The sequence below is a fragment of the Pituophis catenifer genome, unplaced genomic scaffold (assembly GCF_029215685.1).
Source record: "Pituophis catenifer annectens isolate HBS135680 unplaced genomic scaffold, rPitCat1.0.hap2 SCAF_1, whole genome shotgun sequence".
NCBI lineage: Eukaryota > Metazoa > Chordata > Lepidosauria > Squamata > Colubridae > Pituophis > Pituophis catenifer.
Genome location: NW_027256881.1, coordinates 144,473,062 through 144,490,021, shown reverse-complemented (window position 1 = coordinate 144,490,021; position 16,960 = coordinate 144,473,062). Strand labels below are relative to the sequence as shown.

General features: G+C 36.8%; 1 protein-coding gene across 1 annotated transcript; it reads left to right on the top strand.

Annotated features, from left to right (window-relative positions):
- Positions 1-3,112: 3,112 nt before the first annotated feature.
- LOC139325798 (WD repeat and coiled-coil-containing protein-like) lies at positions 3,113-11,986 on the top strand. The gene is made up of 3 exons (XM_070955804.1): positions 3,113-5,032; positions 9,637-9,757; positions 11,841-11,986. Exons 1-3 carry the CDS (start codon positions 3,113-3,115, stop codon positions 11,984-11,986), a joined length of 2,187 nt encoding a protein of 728 aa, XP_070811905.1.
- Positions 11,987-16,960: the final 4,974 nt, after the last annotated feature.

Genomic DNA, 16,960 nt, shown 5'->3' with positions numbered 1-16,960 from the left:
CACAAACAGGCATCTTCAGAAAAACCAATGGTTCCTTTCAATTTTGTCAAAAGAATGACAAAGAAACATATTGACTTTAAACCAGAAATATTTTTATTAGGAATCTTACCAGAGACATTTAATAAAGAATTACAATACTTAATTGTGAACATTTTAACAGCGGCCAGAATTGTATTTGCCAAAAACTGGAAAGGAGAGAAGATAATTACCGATGAAGAAATTATTATGAAAATGTTGGACTGTGCGGAAATGAGTAGATTGACATTTGAAATAAGAGAACAGGAAGATAAACAATACTATTTGATATGGGAGATATTTTATCAATGGTTTGATAAAAAAGTGTGGAGATGAGATAGCATATATGAAATGTTTAAATACGTATTTTTAGTTTAAGTAAAGAATAATTGTTATATGAGGAGATTTGGAGAATTGTAAGCACGAAATGATTTTAACCGATTGAGATGCTGTCTATGATCGTTTGTAAGGATGATATTTTTATGTTATTGTTGTTGTGTTTTTTTTTTGTTTTTTATTTTATTTTTAATCTAAAATAAAACTTTTTTCAAAAAAAAAAGAAAAGAAAAACCAATGGTTCCTTTCAATTTTGGAAATAGCTGAGGTGGAGCTGTGATGTGCTTTGTCCTACCTGAGAAACTGGGGTAACCTAGTTTAAGGACTTTGAAAAAAACTGACTGCTTCATGGTTAGTTCAGGTAGAGAAGGTTGTGCGCTTTCTTCATTTAGCTTAGATTCGTTCCCCAAGTGCACTTTTTCTACATTTTATTGAAATGGATTTGTTTAATGTCTGCAATGTTCACTTAACAATTGCCATATTCTCAATGATCATAATGCAGGGGTGAAATCCAGCAGGTTCTGACAGGTTCTGGAGAACCAGTAACGGAAATTTTGAGTAATTCGGAGAACCGGCAAATACCACCTCTGGCTGGCCCCAGAGTGGGGTGGGAATGGAGATTTTGCAATATCCTTCCTCCAGGAGTGGGGTGGGAATGGAAATTTTGCAGTATCCTTCCCCTGGAGTGGGGTGGGAATGGAGATTTTGCAGTATTCTTCCTCTGCCACGCCCACCAAGCCATGCCCACAGAACCGGTAGTAAAAAAAATTGGATTTCACCACTGCCATGATGTTCACTTAATGACTGTCACAAAAAATATTTAAAAATCAGGTCCAGTCATGTAAGACTCAACTTATGACCATAACGACTTATAATTCTGGGCTCAGTTATTATTGTAATTGTACAACTATCTGTGTTGTTGGGTGCGTCCATCCAATGATTGCTTGGCATATTTTTAAGGTGATGATTGAGGTATGGCTTTTGTGTTTTGTACAAATTCTCTGCCATTTATAGCTAAAAGTCAAAAGGATTCTGGTAGCATCTTTTTTGGCTAACAGAATTTAAGGCAATGGCCCTCAACTGTTTGGGCACCAGGGACTGGTTTGGTGGAAAGAGTTTTTTTCCGCAGACCAGAGGGGGCATGGTTTCACATGTTGCCTGCATCCCGTGGATGGGGCTTCACTTGTTTGCACGGTCCAGTTTCTGGCATGCTGCAGACTTGTGCCAGTCCACGAACTGGGGGTTGGGGACCCCTGCTTTAAGCCATAAACTTTTGTGAGTTATATCTCATTTCATCAGCTTCATCGAATGGCTTAATTCAAGGGTGGGCTTCAAAAATTTTAGCAAGGGGTTCTCTGCCCGGTTGCTGGGTGGGCGTGGCCATGGTGGACATGGCCTAGTCGGCCTCCTGCACCATGGCAGGGGGCGTTTTTCTCCTTCCCAGGCTCTGGAGGCTTTCTTTGAACCTCCAGGAGGGCGAAAATGACCTCCCCAGGCTCCGGAGGCCCTCTGGAGGCTGGAAATGGACCCATTTCTGGCCTTCCCGAACTTCCGGTAGGCACGTTTTTCACCCTCCCCAAGCCTCTATGCGTGCCCTGCACTTAAATGCATCCAAAACAGGCCGCATGGGGACTCCAGGGAGGGGAGGGGTGGGTGGGGCCAGCCAGGAATGGGATTTGGGGGTTCTCTGAACTGCACAGAGTCTTAGCTAGAGGTTCTCCCAAACCCCTGCGAACCCCCAGCAGCCCACCCCTGGCTTAATTCATGTAGGATTCAAATAGATTGGAATGAGACTATAGAGGGGAGGGCAAGACAGGTTGATTATGCAGATGCAGGTTACTAATGAGACAGATTATAAGTACCTTATCAAATAACATCTACAATATAGTATGTTAAAAATTCAGTTTGTGAAAAATGTACCAAGATACCATTTATCCATTTAGTTTAATATTACTGTAAACATCTGCTTTTTGTCATATCCAGGATTTCTTACAAAAGCTGTGATTCAGCTTTCAAATGTATTAAACACTGTAAAACCTATTTTCCTGAGCATAGTTGCAGACATCTTTGATCAGAGGTCTATTCCAAAAATAATATGACAGGATTAAGACCTAGATTTTCTTTCTGCAAATGTGAAATAAATATTTTTATATTCTTGTTGTCCAAATTAAAAGGAGCAAAATGAAAAGAGGTTAGATGCAGCAGAAGGAAATGGCAGTATCAGTCAGAATACAGTAATATTTTATTTTGATTTTTGTTTATCATTAATATTACTTGCTTAGAAGTGAACTATTTGCAAATGTCACTCTTTGAAGAAATGGTTCCTTTCACTTAGTTTTCCCTTCAAAGAGCAGAAGAGTTTGGTTGTTCAGTTCATGCTACAACAAATTATTCTCCAACACTCAAAGCTTTCTTCTATTGAGTATAGGAGATATACTTCAGGTATTAAAGTGCTATTTTTAAAGCCCAGTATTTAAAAGTTAAAAATAGTCTTTTAAGGAAATGCAATAGATGAGATCAGTAATTAGTTAAAGCTCATTAGCTTCTCCCAGGAAAAGAACATAGAAAGAGCAGTCTGGAAGTAGATTTATTCTTAGAGTAATAGCAGTAGAATTTCACAGTGAAGTGACCTACAAGCCTAAAAGAAAGGCTATCACTTATCAACATGGAATTGGTCTATAACTAGAAGACTTTGATACATCAAGCTGTTCTGATGAATCTGATGGAACCTCTACTTCACACCAAGCAATAGTAATAGAAGATGTCAAGCATGGAGCTAGGAAAAGCTAAACTTCCTAGAACTGGCCTTAATGCTTTATACCAGGCTATTCATCCAGTATATGGGATTGCATGGACAGATGGCAAGCAGGTTACACTGATACCATTGCGTTTTCATAGCAAAGAATGGAGGTTTGGTGATTCAATTCTTATCGGTCAGTTTGAACATGTCCACGCACTTTATTGGAATGCATGTTATTCTGCCGACTTGCCAGCTCTGCTTGCTGTTCAGCATAAGAAGCGCGTTAGCATTTGGCAGCTAATCCATAACGTTTTGGAAAAGAATAAGCTGATGGTTTTCCGGACTTGTGAAATTGCTGAGCCGTTCCAGTTGCTTCCTCAAGGCTGTGCGTGGCACCCAAAGAAAGATATTTTGTCAGTATTTACCAAAAGGGATGCTTCTGTTTTATATGCAGTTCGTTTAGACAATTCCAAAGTTAAAGCAGACATTAAAAGCAGAGGACTCATCCACTGTGCTTGTTGGACCAAGGAGGGCAATCGTCTAGTTATTGCTATAAGCAGTTCTCTTCATTCCTATATTTGGGATGAGGCCAAGAAAACACTGAATGCTTGCACTTTTTGCCCAATATTTGATGTTGGAGGCTATATCTGTGCTATTGAAGCTACTTTGGATTTTCAAATTGCTGTGGCTACTGAACTCCCTCCTGATAAGGTGCCTGGTTTAAATGCTGGTATTATATTTGAATTACCGGTAAGTTCTGAAATGGATTTTATGTCTACAGATTCTTCGCAGTCTACTCTGGTGCTTGGGGATGAAGAATACTCAATGGATTTGAGAAGGAAGTCTTTTGATTCGGATAAATCAGTAGCAGTGCATTCTCTTGCTTCATCTTCTTCAGGCCCAGTTGATCTAACCAGTATCCTGGCAAACCACAGGAAACTGGATCGCAGTCGTATACCTTTGAGGAGGAAGGTCAACCCTTTAGGAAGTGGTCAGTGTTCTTCACAATTGATCTTGGTCACTTATGAAGGAAAGATAACCAGAACTAGAAAAGTCAGCATTCCAGGCATTTTGGTCCCTGATGTAATTGCCTTTGACTTTAGTGCTCAAATGGTCGCAGTAGCTTCTAATACTTGCAATATTGTTTTGGTCTCTTCAGTTACATCATCCTGTGTGCCCAACTTGCAACGGATCCAGCTAGATAGAAATGAACGACCTAAAGGTCTATCCTTTTTGACAGATAAACTTTTACTAGTTTTGGTTGGCAAGCAAAAATTCACCGATCCCACATTTATTCCTTCCTCTAATTCAGACAGATACGTCATCAGATTGCTGATGAAAGAATTAGTACCTGGCAAAGACTCTTCATCAAAATCTGGGACTAGCCAAACTTTGTCATTCACTTTTGAGCCTTCTGTTAGCCTTCCTGAGAAAAGAAGACATTTTAAGAACTTTGCTTCAGAGGATTGTATTGTGGAGCAGGAGCTCTCAAGACCAGTTAATACTTTTATTCAGTCACCCAGTAGAAGGAAACACATGCTGAAAGTGAAAAGTTCTAATTATGAAAAAACATCCCCATCCAATGTGTGCATTTTTTATGAAAAAGGAGCCTTGAGAAAATCATCCGTTCTAGAAACTTTGGAAGCTGAACCAATTAATCGGTCAATGGCCTTGTTTGGTGCTGAAACACCTACTGGATTTTCCAATACATCGACTTCATCTAAAGTAGCACACAAATCTTTAAATTCTCCTAAAAATAGCATATTGGATAACGATAAAAGAGCAACTGAAATATCCATAAATCTGGAAAGATGCTATAGCAGCTTCAATGACGTACGTTTGAGACTCCTTGAATTAATAGAATACACTAAAAATGGAAGGAGATTGTCTCTTGTCTACCCTTCTTCTCAAGAACCACCTTTCATACACATCAAATACCAGGTAATTGTAAAACATTTTCCCTGTAAATTGTTTTTGGCAACTTGCTACCAATTGACAAAGTCTTTAAATTTTTTAGCAGGCTGCACCATTCTGTGCTTGGTTGAAGTATTGTAGAAGGAATAATGGCTATTGTGTTTCATATTTGGCTTTAGATAAGTGAGATTTGCATATTCTTTTCTGCTCAGGTGATTGTCCTTAATATATTATATGTCCATTTGCTTTTCAATTTGAAGGCATTACCTATTGTAATAAATACGCAAGTATGTGGTTTTTAAAATAATTTTTGGAGAAACAAGTTACTGGATCAATATATGTCAGTAATAGCATACATGCTTCGAAGATTCATTTAAAGATTCAAAGCATTGAGAAATATATTTGCTCATGTAATGAAGAAATTTTAAAAATAAATCCAATGTCAGGTTTTCTTGTCTTCAGAAGAGCATAGGAATTCCTTTCTTTTTACTCACATCTTCATGCAGTAGAAAAATTCCCTATGTATAAAAACATTTTTTCCACTGTAAAGTTTTAATTTTGATTCCTGCTGTTTTAATGTTTCCTAAAACATAAGAGAGTACTGAAGACAAAGCACTACTACCTCCTGTCTGATGTGTTGTTTATTTCAAAATGTAAGAATGCAACATTAACCTTGAGTGTAAAAAAATAAATTCAAGGTTTTAGTATTCCTGCTAGATTCAAAAACACACATTCATATCCCCTACCATCCCCCTTGCTGTTTTCCTTGCAGGAGGAGAAGCTGGAAAAAAAATCTGAATAATTAACTTTTTCTTTAAAAGCATTTGTGTTGATGCAGGATTATTAACATATTGCATTTCACAGAACATGAAAAGAATGGAAGGAGAGGGTCAGGGGGGTGCACGTTTATGTTGATTAGACTGATTAGAAATATTTATTTATCAAATTGATAGGGCTGCCTACGTCAAATTCCGGTGGGTGTAAAGGAAAAATGGAAATTCAAGATCATTCTTGGTTGTTCCCATGTTCATTCACCATAGAAGTGAAGAACAAATGATGGGGAGGATAGATGATGTCCATAAGCCATCCTACTAGGGAAGAGTTTCTGTGACTGTACACATGATTCCCTATAAATACAGCCATAGGCAATTCATTTCCCCTCCTTCCCCTTTTTCTTTTCCTTTGTACTTAGCTGCCTAAAAGCAGATGTCCTCAAATGCAACCCACAAGACTCCCAAAAGTTGTATCAAAATGTTAATTTTATGTAATAGAAAGTCTTTAAATGCATGCCTGACAGCAATCATGTTGTTAGGCTATGTTGAATTTTGATGCAATATAAATGTAAATTAAATATTTTTTTCTCCAGTTCCCCAACTCCAACTTTTTGTTTAGTTTTCCTAGCACAGTACTAAAAGACCATACGTGGCCTTTGCATCTGAAAATGTTGCACACTTCTTTGGTTAAAAACAAAATCATTTATATCACAAAGTTGCAAGGAAAAAGCGGTATCATAAACCACTTTGATGACATTCTGTTTTAAGGAGATTTTAGAAGATGAAAATATTTTGGTGATCATAAAATGACACCCCCCCCCCAAATGTCAACAGTGTATTAAAGGAACAGAAAGTGATCTTAATAAACCAAGTTAAACATATACAAGTAGTGGAAGGTAGATGACAGAGAGGAAAATAAGTCTGAAGAAGTCAATTGACTAAATCAGGAGACTAGAATGACTAGTTTGTCAAAGTCATATTTAATAACTGCAATCAGGAAAGCAGTTGGGAAGTAGACTAAAAACACGCAAGGTTATGAAAGCCAATGAAGATGAATGTAAAATTGATGTTTTATAGCATATAGCATTTTAACGTTTGAAAAACAATATTTGAGCAGTTTGAAAAGGTGGAAGGGCAATAATTAAAATAGGAGATGGTGCATAATTTGAAGCAAAGAGAAAAGGATAAAGTTCAGAATAAACAAAAATTTTGAATATATAAAATACAGAATACTGTATTTGTTATCCAAGATGAGAATTGTGTTACTTATTCTACATTCTCTGCTGCTAACAGTTCTGTGGTTTGAAGTCTGATTAATTCTTAATTGTGATTCTATTTAGGGGGTGGTAGTATGAAACAGATGGCATTCTGTTTGGTAATGATCTTTTCACAATGATTTATAGCAGTTTGCATCAAAGCAAACAAACCGAATACAAGAAGAAAAAAGTACAGAGGTAGGGAAATAAAGTACAACTCCCATTTTTTTTCCAGATGTTGCTGAACTACAACTCCCAAATATTAGCCAGCATGGGACATGTTGGGAGTTGTAGTTCCCCAATGGAAACAGATTCTCTTCTCTTAAATGCTCAGTATTTAAATCTGAAGCAAGCAAGGATGCTTTAGATCTGGTGTGGGCATCCTCTGAGTTCTGCCACAACTGCCTTGTGATAGTCTGGATGTCACACCAGGCCTTTTAATCTGTCTCTCCGTGTCTAGCATTAATTGATTTACATTAATGAATGTAATCACTCACCTATCCTAAAATCCTCTAGTGCTTAGCTAACCCTGGGTGCACATGGTCAGAGATCCAATAATTCCTTGCAGGGGCCAGGCATCCAGTGAATCTTCCATTAGAATTAGAAGGTGTGATTGCTGAGTATCAGCTAGCTCTGAGCAGCTGAAAATCACCAGACTGTTTTTACATTGGAATTAAGCTGTCTGTAAATGGGAAGACTTCACTCTTAAAGTCTTAAAGAAGCTACCCACCCACCCCGAGTTATGTGCGATTTGTGGTTCAGGAAAATACACATTTCGGTTAAGGAGCTAGTGACAGGATAGCAAAATAAAGAAAAAGGAAAAATTGGAGATGAATGGTAACTGTTGTGGTTCAAGAAGGACTACATCGCCTCTTTCAATAGAGCTGTTTTTACTTTCTCCCTCTAGGAAGTATTCACTGCTTCCTGAATACTGTGCGTCGTCTCCTTTTGGCAGTTTAGACAATCGGAGCAGTGAGGATTGAGCCCCCAAATGGTGAAGCCCTTTCCACAGAAAATTCTGTCACTTTTTAGGAGTTCACAAATTCAAAGGAATCCCAGATGACTTCACAAGTTCCTCCCTCATGAAGCTGTCGAGCAAACAATCATGAGATGTTTTCTTCAGAACATGCCTAGTAAAAAATCTATGGCCCACCACTTTCCAACAGAGAATACCTAATCTTAAAAAACAAATTGGAGAGCACACTGCACGCTCAATCAAGGCAGAGAAATATTGGTGCTTAATGTTTCCTAAAGCACGAGATAGTACTGGAGCCAAAGTACCACCATCTCCAGTCTGATGTGTTGCTTATTTCAAAATGTAAGAATGTAACATCAATCTTGAGTCTAAAAATAAATTCAAGGTTCTAGTATTCGTTAGATTCAAATACACACATGCATATCCCCCACCATCCCTATTGCTGTTTTCCTTGCAGAAATTGAATTGAGAAATGTTGCAAATTCCAATTGACATAGTGAATATGATTAAATGTGTGGTATTAAAGAAAATGAAACCCTAGTAAGTACAAAATGGTTTTACTACCTTATAATCTAGGACTGCATTCAGAATGATAGAATAATAAGAAATAGAATATGTTATAATTATTGCAGTAAAAACAAACCATTGAAAACAATGTAATACTGTGTGATGACTAATCTTAAGGATATGAATATTTATCTATTAATAATGTCACAACATACCCTCTACACTCACAAGTTATCCCAAATGTAGACTTCACTCTCATTATTCAGAAAAAAAAATGATATGGTAATCTAATATGGTAAACATTGAAATAAGAATTGGCTCACACATTGTGCTAAGCCACAAATTGGTTTCACTGGTTCTGACTTAGCATATTGTTTAAACCATGCTCTTCTACAATCACACAAATGAAATTAACTACTGCTATTTCATTAATCTAACATGAATGAGCAAGTGAATTTTATCCATCATTGGATATAGTTGGCTACATTATATTTGGCTTACTATGTATGTATCTCAAGTGGTTTGTTTTCCCTAAAACCCATTTCTTATCCTGCTTCTTGATTTACCTCTTTTTGTGCATGTTTTCTTGCATTCTATCTCCCCTCATTTCAGTTTTATTTCATACCCAGATGTACATTTCATTATAAGTAGTTTCTAGGGGTTGAAGGAAGTGATTATGTACTTTCCCACTATTTCTGTTATAATGCTATAATATTTATGACTAAACTCAGCCAATTATGTTTTGATTGGGTTCAAATATTATGCAGTACTATAATGTAGCTTGGCCCATTTTCGCATGTGAGTTTTCTGAGCCCAGCCATTGTGGTTTGTAAACCATGATTGTGGAGTTTGTGCTATGCCTGAATCCAATTGAGGTTGATTCGAACATTATTATTTATTATTTTTATTCCCTGCCTTCTCAAGACTTTACAAGATATTGGTTCATATTGATTTCATGGGGTTATTTTAAAAATAGACATGTTTGGTTGCTTCCTACATGAAGCAGACTACTTCTTTTGTGTCTCTGAGAATAAGCTGAACAAATTGAATGACTGATTTCAAATATCACCAATATTTTAATAATAGGTTTATTTTTTTTTAATGTATATGTGCCTGAAGAAGCGTTCTTCAAATGGAGCAATAACTGAAGAAACTCGCAATGTTCTTCTATATAATGGCAAAATCCATCTGAATTTAGTCCAGCAACTTTTTGATCTGCATATTGTTGAAATGAAACATGGCAAGTCCTCTTTATTATTTAATTTACCTAATTGTTTTAGTGAAAACCAACTTTTGGGAACCTGACTTACACGATTTCCCCCCACCCCCATAACTCAGCAGTACAGTGTTAAATTGAACTTCATTCCTGAGCCTAGGCAGGACTGTGAATACTCTATTTATGGATATATTAATGTAAAAAATGGATTGGAAATACAGGCAATTCTCATATATTTGTAGTTCTGTGAAAATGCTGCATATATTAGCAAATTAACAGTTGGGAGCCTGCATGTTGGGCAATTCTGATTGTTTTGCAGCCCCACATGCCAGCAAATAAGCACAACAGTCTGTGAATACAGATTTGGGGGTACAAAAACATTTTTGTCAGTAATCAAATTCACAAATATAGAATCGATGAAAAACAAGGATTGCCTATAAATTGATAGCAAGGTAACATTTTCTCTAATCTACTTAAGCAACTTTACCCCTGCTCAAACCATATGATAATTTAGTGTATTTAGACACTGAACCCAGTGGTTCATGTATACAATTGCATAACATTATTTTAGTAAATGATTAAATAAATGATGGATTATTGCAATTTGCAAAATCAGTCTCTCTATTTCTCTGATCTCAGACATCTATGCACTGATTAATGATGCCTGATAAAGCTGCCCTCTTATATCACAGCAATTTTATCAAGCTACTAATGTTTAGTCAAATCTAGTCCCATCTTAGTAGTAAAGAGAAAATATTTGTTATTAAATTACTGGCTGAACACAGATGCTAAGCCATATGTTACTTGCTTTGTTTTGGGTTAGCGTGTAGCCTAAACTCAGCCAAACTATGGTCAAAACAATGATTCACTACAATACATAAATGCAATTTTAATCTTTAACAAAGTCGATAACAATTGTGCAATAAGCTTTCTTCTTGTTGCTTTTCCTTAAATGTTTTAAAATCATAAGAAATAGTTTTTACTAGGTTTGCATACGTGCATACATGCATACATGCATACATGAGCAAGAATAGCTCCCTTATGTACAACATACCCCACTAACAAGATAAGAATTTAGAAAATGGTATTAAAAGAAACTTTAAAAATAATTAAAAGAATTATTTTCAGTAATCAAGAAATTCAAGTTATGAGTTTACTGTGCCCTCCAACAATTTACTTTTCCCTGAAAACTAAAACAAAGGGGATACACTATAAATATTTAATATTATTTTCAGATATAACCCTCAAATGTTAAAGCTTTCCATTATTCTTTAAAAAAAGTTGTATAGTACAGTAATTAAAATATATTTATAAACTTTTACTTAGCTTGCTATTTTATCTCTGCAACAAGAGATAACTTCATTTTTCCTCATAAAAAAATATATCAATATTATATATGTATATATGTATGTATGTATCGGGTGAAATGCTCCCGGTTCGGACCGGATCACCCAATCCGGTAGTGATGGCAGTGAGTGGTTCGGAGAACCGGTAGCAAAAATCCCTGCGCCCCCCACCATGCCCAGCTGAGCTGCGTGATCATCAGAGGCTGTTTTTTTAAACTTTTAAAAGCATTTTTTCTACAACCTCTTCGCCCGAAAAAATGCTTTTAAAAATAATTTTAAAAAGCCTCTGATGATCGTGTGGCTCAGCTGGGATCGTCAGAGACTTCTACAAGCATTTTTTCTGCAACCTCTTAAGGTTGTAGAAAAAATGCTTTTAAACATTAAAAAAAAGTTGGCCACGCCCACCCAGTCACATTACCCCCCCCCCAAGCCATGCCCACAGAACCGGTAGTAACAAATTTTAGATTTCACCCCTGGTATGTATGTATGTATGTATGTATGTATGTATGTATGTATGTATAATATGCAAATATCATATCAGAGCCAGATTATCTTTTTGTAAGTATCAAAGGTGAAAAAATAATTAGCTGTGTTATCTATCTACTTTGGCTTAAAACTGAAACCAGACATGTAATTTTTGTAACAGTATTAGAAAAAACCTATTAAAAGAAGCACAAAGGATTATATACTTAACATTTAGACAAGTGCTTATACATCTAACTCATGCATACATCTTCTGATATTTTTTTCCTCTTCCCTAGGTCCTTCCTGGATAGTTCTTACTGCGGATGGTGAAGGTTTTATTCCAGTAGCTTTTAAATCAAAGCAGGAGATCATCATAAGGGATGGCAAGGATAATTTTGATCCCCAAGAAAGTTACGCATTCAAAGCAAATTTTTCGTCATAATCACCAAGCATGGTGAGATAGGAAACTAAAAAACATTCTGGAACATAAAAACTGAAATGTTAGAACATGATTACCAGGACTTTCAAGTGTATTTTAACTGTAATTTACAAGAGTTGCCTAGCAGTGTGTTTTCCCTTCAGTCGTTTATTGTACTTTAAGTAATCAGGATGGTTCTCAACACTAAGAAGAGAATATTGAATTTAAAATAAAGAATAAAATAAAGAATAACCTTTGAAGCCAATCAGATATTCTGTGCAAAAAATCTATCAGATGTGTTTATTTAAAGTTAGTACTACCATTAGGGAACTCTGCAGATGAACAAACCATATATAATTGGACTTTAAGTGACTGAGTGGAATACTGTTCCTAAAATACTTCCACAGATCAAAAAATGGAGGCATTTTTCATACCCCTCTTTTAGTCCCTTTGAAAATCTTTGGGAGGGACATTAAAGGATTTTACAAAATAAGTAAGATAAAATGGGAAGGGATCATATCATTCATAGAGATTAAAAAATAAATAAATAAATAAATTGCAGGTGCTAAGAGGCTATTCTTAATTGGACCCTGAGACTTTTTAACTGGATTTTCCTTATTATAGTTCTAACATGATTCAGAGTCCTATCTCTGCTGGGAAAAAGCTTGTATTGGAGGGAATGTCAAGACCATGTACAGGTCCTGCTATAATATATATTGTATATAAATATCTCAAATGTTTACAATACCCATACATGGGTGCATTAGTACCTATTAATACCTGCACAAATAGTTAACTCAGTTACTCCATCTTTTCCAGATCTTTTCCCATATATCTAAACTCTACTTTTAGGGAAACCATTTGTCCAAATGCTATTTGTATAAACAGTGGCTTAAAAGTTTGTGAAGCCTTTTGAATTTTCAGTGTTTCTGCATAAACATAAACATAACCTAAAATATGATCTGTTCTCCAGATGTTGTAAAATTAGATAAGGAGAATCCAGTTAAATAAATGAGTTCAAAACTTGTTATACTTGTTCATTTGTTTATTGAGGAAAATTATCCCAAATTATTTGTGTATGGCCAATGTATGCAAACCTCTAGGAGTATCAGTTCATCTAAAGAAGCAAAGGCATCTCTTGCATTGGCAAATATCAGTGTTCATGAGGCCACCTTCATGAGAACACTTGAGTAGCAATAGTACGCATGGCAGGTATTAGGAGAAAGCCATTACTCTCTAAAACAGGGGTGTCACTCAATTTCATTGTGGGCCACATCAGGGTTGTGTTTGACCTCGGGGGGGCTAAGTGGGGGTGCATGGCCAGGGTAGGCATAGCCAGCTCGATGTCGTGCAGCCCTGCCGAGTCTGTTTTTGGCTGCGATGGCCTCCTGCCAGCCCTCTGCCAGTGAAAATGGAGTTTGCTCAGTTTTTGCTGGCAGAGGCACCATGGGCCGGTCCTTTGCTGTTTCCAGGGCCGCCCCGCGGGCCTCGAGTTTGACACCCCTGTTCTAAAAGGAACATTGCTATTCCATCTAAAGATTGCAAAAAAAATCACATGGATAAGCCAGAATGCTGTTAGAAGAATGTTCTGTAGATGGATGAGACTAAAATAGAACTCTGTGGCTTGAATGAAAAGCATTCTATTTGTTGAAAGGTAAATACTGCATTCCAATGCAAGAACCATACAGTTGCAAGAAAAAGTATGTGAACCCCTTGGGATTACGTGGAGTTTTGCATGAATTGGTCATAAAATGTGCTCTGAACATCTAAGTCACAACAATAGAAAAACACAGTCTGCTTAAAATAATACTACACAAACATTAGATGTTGCCATGGTTTAATTGAACATAACATGTAAACATGCATAGTGCAGGGAGGAAAAAGTATGTGAACCTTTGGACTTAATAACTGGTTGACCCTCCTTTGGCAGCAATAACCTCAACCAAACCTTTTCCTGTAGTTGCAGATCAGACCTGCACAATGATCTGGAGTAATTTTGGACCACTCCTCTTCACAAAACTGTTTCAGTGTAGCAATATTTTTGGGATGTCTGGTGTGAATCGCTCTCTTAAGGTCATGCCACAGCATTTCAATCGGGTTGAGGTCAGGACTCTGACTGGGCCACTCCAGAAGGTGTATTCTGTGCTGTTGAAGCCATTTTTTTGTTGAATTACTTGTATGCTTTGGGTCATTGTCCTGTTGCGTCACCCATCCTCTGCGGAGCTTCAGTTGGTGGACAGATGGTCGTACGTTTTCCTGCAAAATGTCTTGATAAACTCTGGAATTCATTTTCCCATCAATGACAACAATCCGTCCAGGCCCTGAGGCAGCAAAGCAGCCCCAAACCATGATGCTCCCTCCACCATGTTTTACAGTGGGGATGAGGTTTTGATGTTGGTGTGCTGTGCCCTTTTTTCTCCACACATAGTGTTGTGTGTTCTTCCCAAACAACTCAATTTTGGTTTCATGTGTCCACAGTATATTTTGCCAGTAGTGCTGTGGAACATCCAGGTGCTCTTTTGCAAACTTCAAACGTGCTGCAATATTTTTTTTGGACAGCAATGGCTTCCTCCGTGGTGTCCTCCCATGTACTCCATTCTTGTTTAATGTTTTCCTTATTGTAGATGTGTCAACAAAAATGTTAGCATGTGCCAGAGATTTCTGTAGGTCTTTAGCTGACACTTTAGGATTCTTCTTTACCTCATGAAGCATTCTGCGCTGTGCTCTTGCAGTCATTTTTACAGGACGACCACGCCTAGGGAGAGTAGCAACAGTGCTAAACTTTCTCCATTTGTAGACAGTCTGTTTTACCATGGACACATGAACACCAAGGCTTTTGGAGATACTTTTGTAACCCTTTCCAGCTTCATGCAAGTCAACAATTCTTGATTGTAGGTCTTCTGAGAGCTCTTTTCTGTGAGGCATGGTTCACATCAGACAGTGCTTCTTGAAACCAGTAAACCCAAAACAGGTGTGTGTTTTTAAAGGGCAGGACAGCTGTCAGCAACACATCCAATATCATCACACTGATTGGAGTCAAGGTTGGCTCACTCCTGGCTCCAATTAGCTCTTGGAGAAGTCATTAGGCTAGGGGCTCACATACTTTTTCCTCCCTGCACTGTGAATGTTTACATGTTATGTTCAATTAAACCATGGCAACATCTAATGTTTGTGTAGTATTATTTTAAGCAGACTGTGTTTTTCTATTGTTGTGACTTAAATGAAGTTCAGAGCACATTTTATGACCAATTCATGCAAAACTCCACGTAATCCCAAGGGGTTCACATACTTTTTCTTGCAACTGTATAGTGGAAGCAGTATCATGGTTTGAACTTGCTTTGCCCCCTATGGACCAGGACAGCTTGTCATCAATGAAACTATGAATTCTGAATTTTACCAATAAATTTTAAAGGAAAATGTCATTGTCTTTGCCTATGAACTGAAGCTCAAGAGAAGGTAGGTCATGCAGCAGGACAATGACCCCAAGCATCATCTAATTCAAAAACGATTAAAAGAAATATTAATATTTTGGATTGGCCAAAGTTCTGACTTTCCTAAAGAAAATGTTGTGGAAGGACCTGAAGTAGGCAGTTCATGTGAAGAAGTCCACCTAAATCCCCAGTTCATGCTTTCTATAAGGAGGAACGAGCAAAAAATTTTCCAAGTGCATGTGTAGGACTGCTCAAATATTATTAGAAAAGTTCAGTTGCAGTTATTGCTTCCCAAAGGGGTGGGGGCACACCAGTTACTTTGAAAGCAAAGACTGATACATTTTTTGCCATAGACAAATATATAGCTTTGGATCATTTTTCCAATACAGTAAATCAATGCAAGTAATGTTTCTGATTCATTTAATTAGATTCTTGTTAATTTTGGACTTGTGTGGAGAACACATCATTTTATTTCATACTTCTTATGAAATATTGAACATTCAAGAGTTCACAAACTTTAAACACCACTGTAGCAAGCTGAGGGATCAATAGCATTAAATTGGTTTTTTTTTGGGGGGGGGGAATACAGCTGTCTTCAAATCATAACAGCTTAGTTAACTGAATAAGCATTTATAACACAACAGTTGTTGAGTGACCACACACACAAAGGTTGAGGATAAATGTGGTATCTTTATTGTCTTACATAGTGACATTATATAGCTTGTTACTTTCAAGTTACAGTGTACTTGGCAGCATATCATTGGCTCACAGACTCTTCCAGGTAACTTAAATCATAGGTTAATCATTACTGCTTTGCTTAAGCACTTATAATGTTTGGCTATAATTAAAATCTAACACACATCCCACTTCCTCTCCTCCTGTTCCTCTTATTTACAGAGTTAGGGTCTTATCTTCTAATGCCATTTCCTGGCACCTACGTGCAAGTAACCTTCCTTATCTGAGGTTTGCCATCCAAGATAGGAAAATTCCTGCACATATGCAGACTGCAGACTCCTACACACAGTTGCCTCTGTTGTACCTTATCACAAAAATAAAGTGTTTCTTGAATCTTGGAGTCTCTGCAATAATAATTTTACTACAAAGCATAATTGTAAAAAATGTCAAACTCTTGACACACCGACAATCTCTAAATATTATGAAATATACATTAATAAAACATTCTATCTTTCCCTATTTTTAAAATTTACCATTACACAGAACAGTACAAGAAGAAAAAATAGAATAGAATAGAATAGAATAGATTTTTTTATTGGCCAAGTGTGATTGGACACACAAGGAATTTGTCTTGGTGCATACGCTCTCGGAGTACAGAAAATAAAAGATACGTTCATCAAGAATCATAAGGTACAACACTTAATGATAGTCATAGGGTACAAATAATCAGGAAACTATCAATATAAATCATAAAGATACAAGCAACAAAATTACAGTCATACAGTCATAAGTGGAAGGAGTTGGCTGGTGGGAACTATGAGAAGATTAATTAAATAAATAAAAATTAAAAAACGTATTATTATTGGTTTGATTTATATGCTGCCCTTTTCCG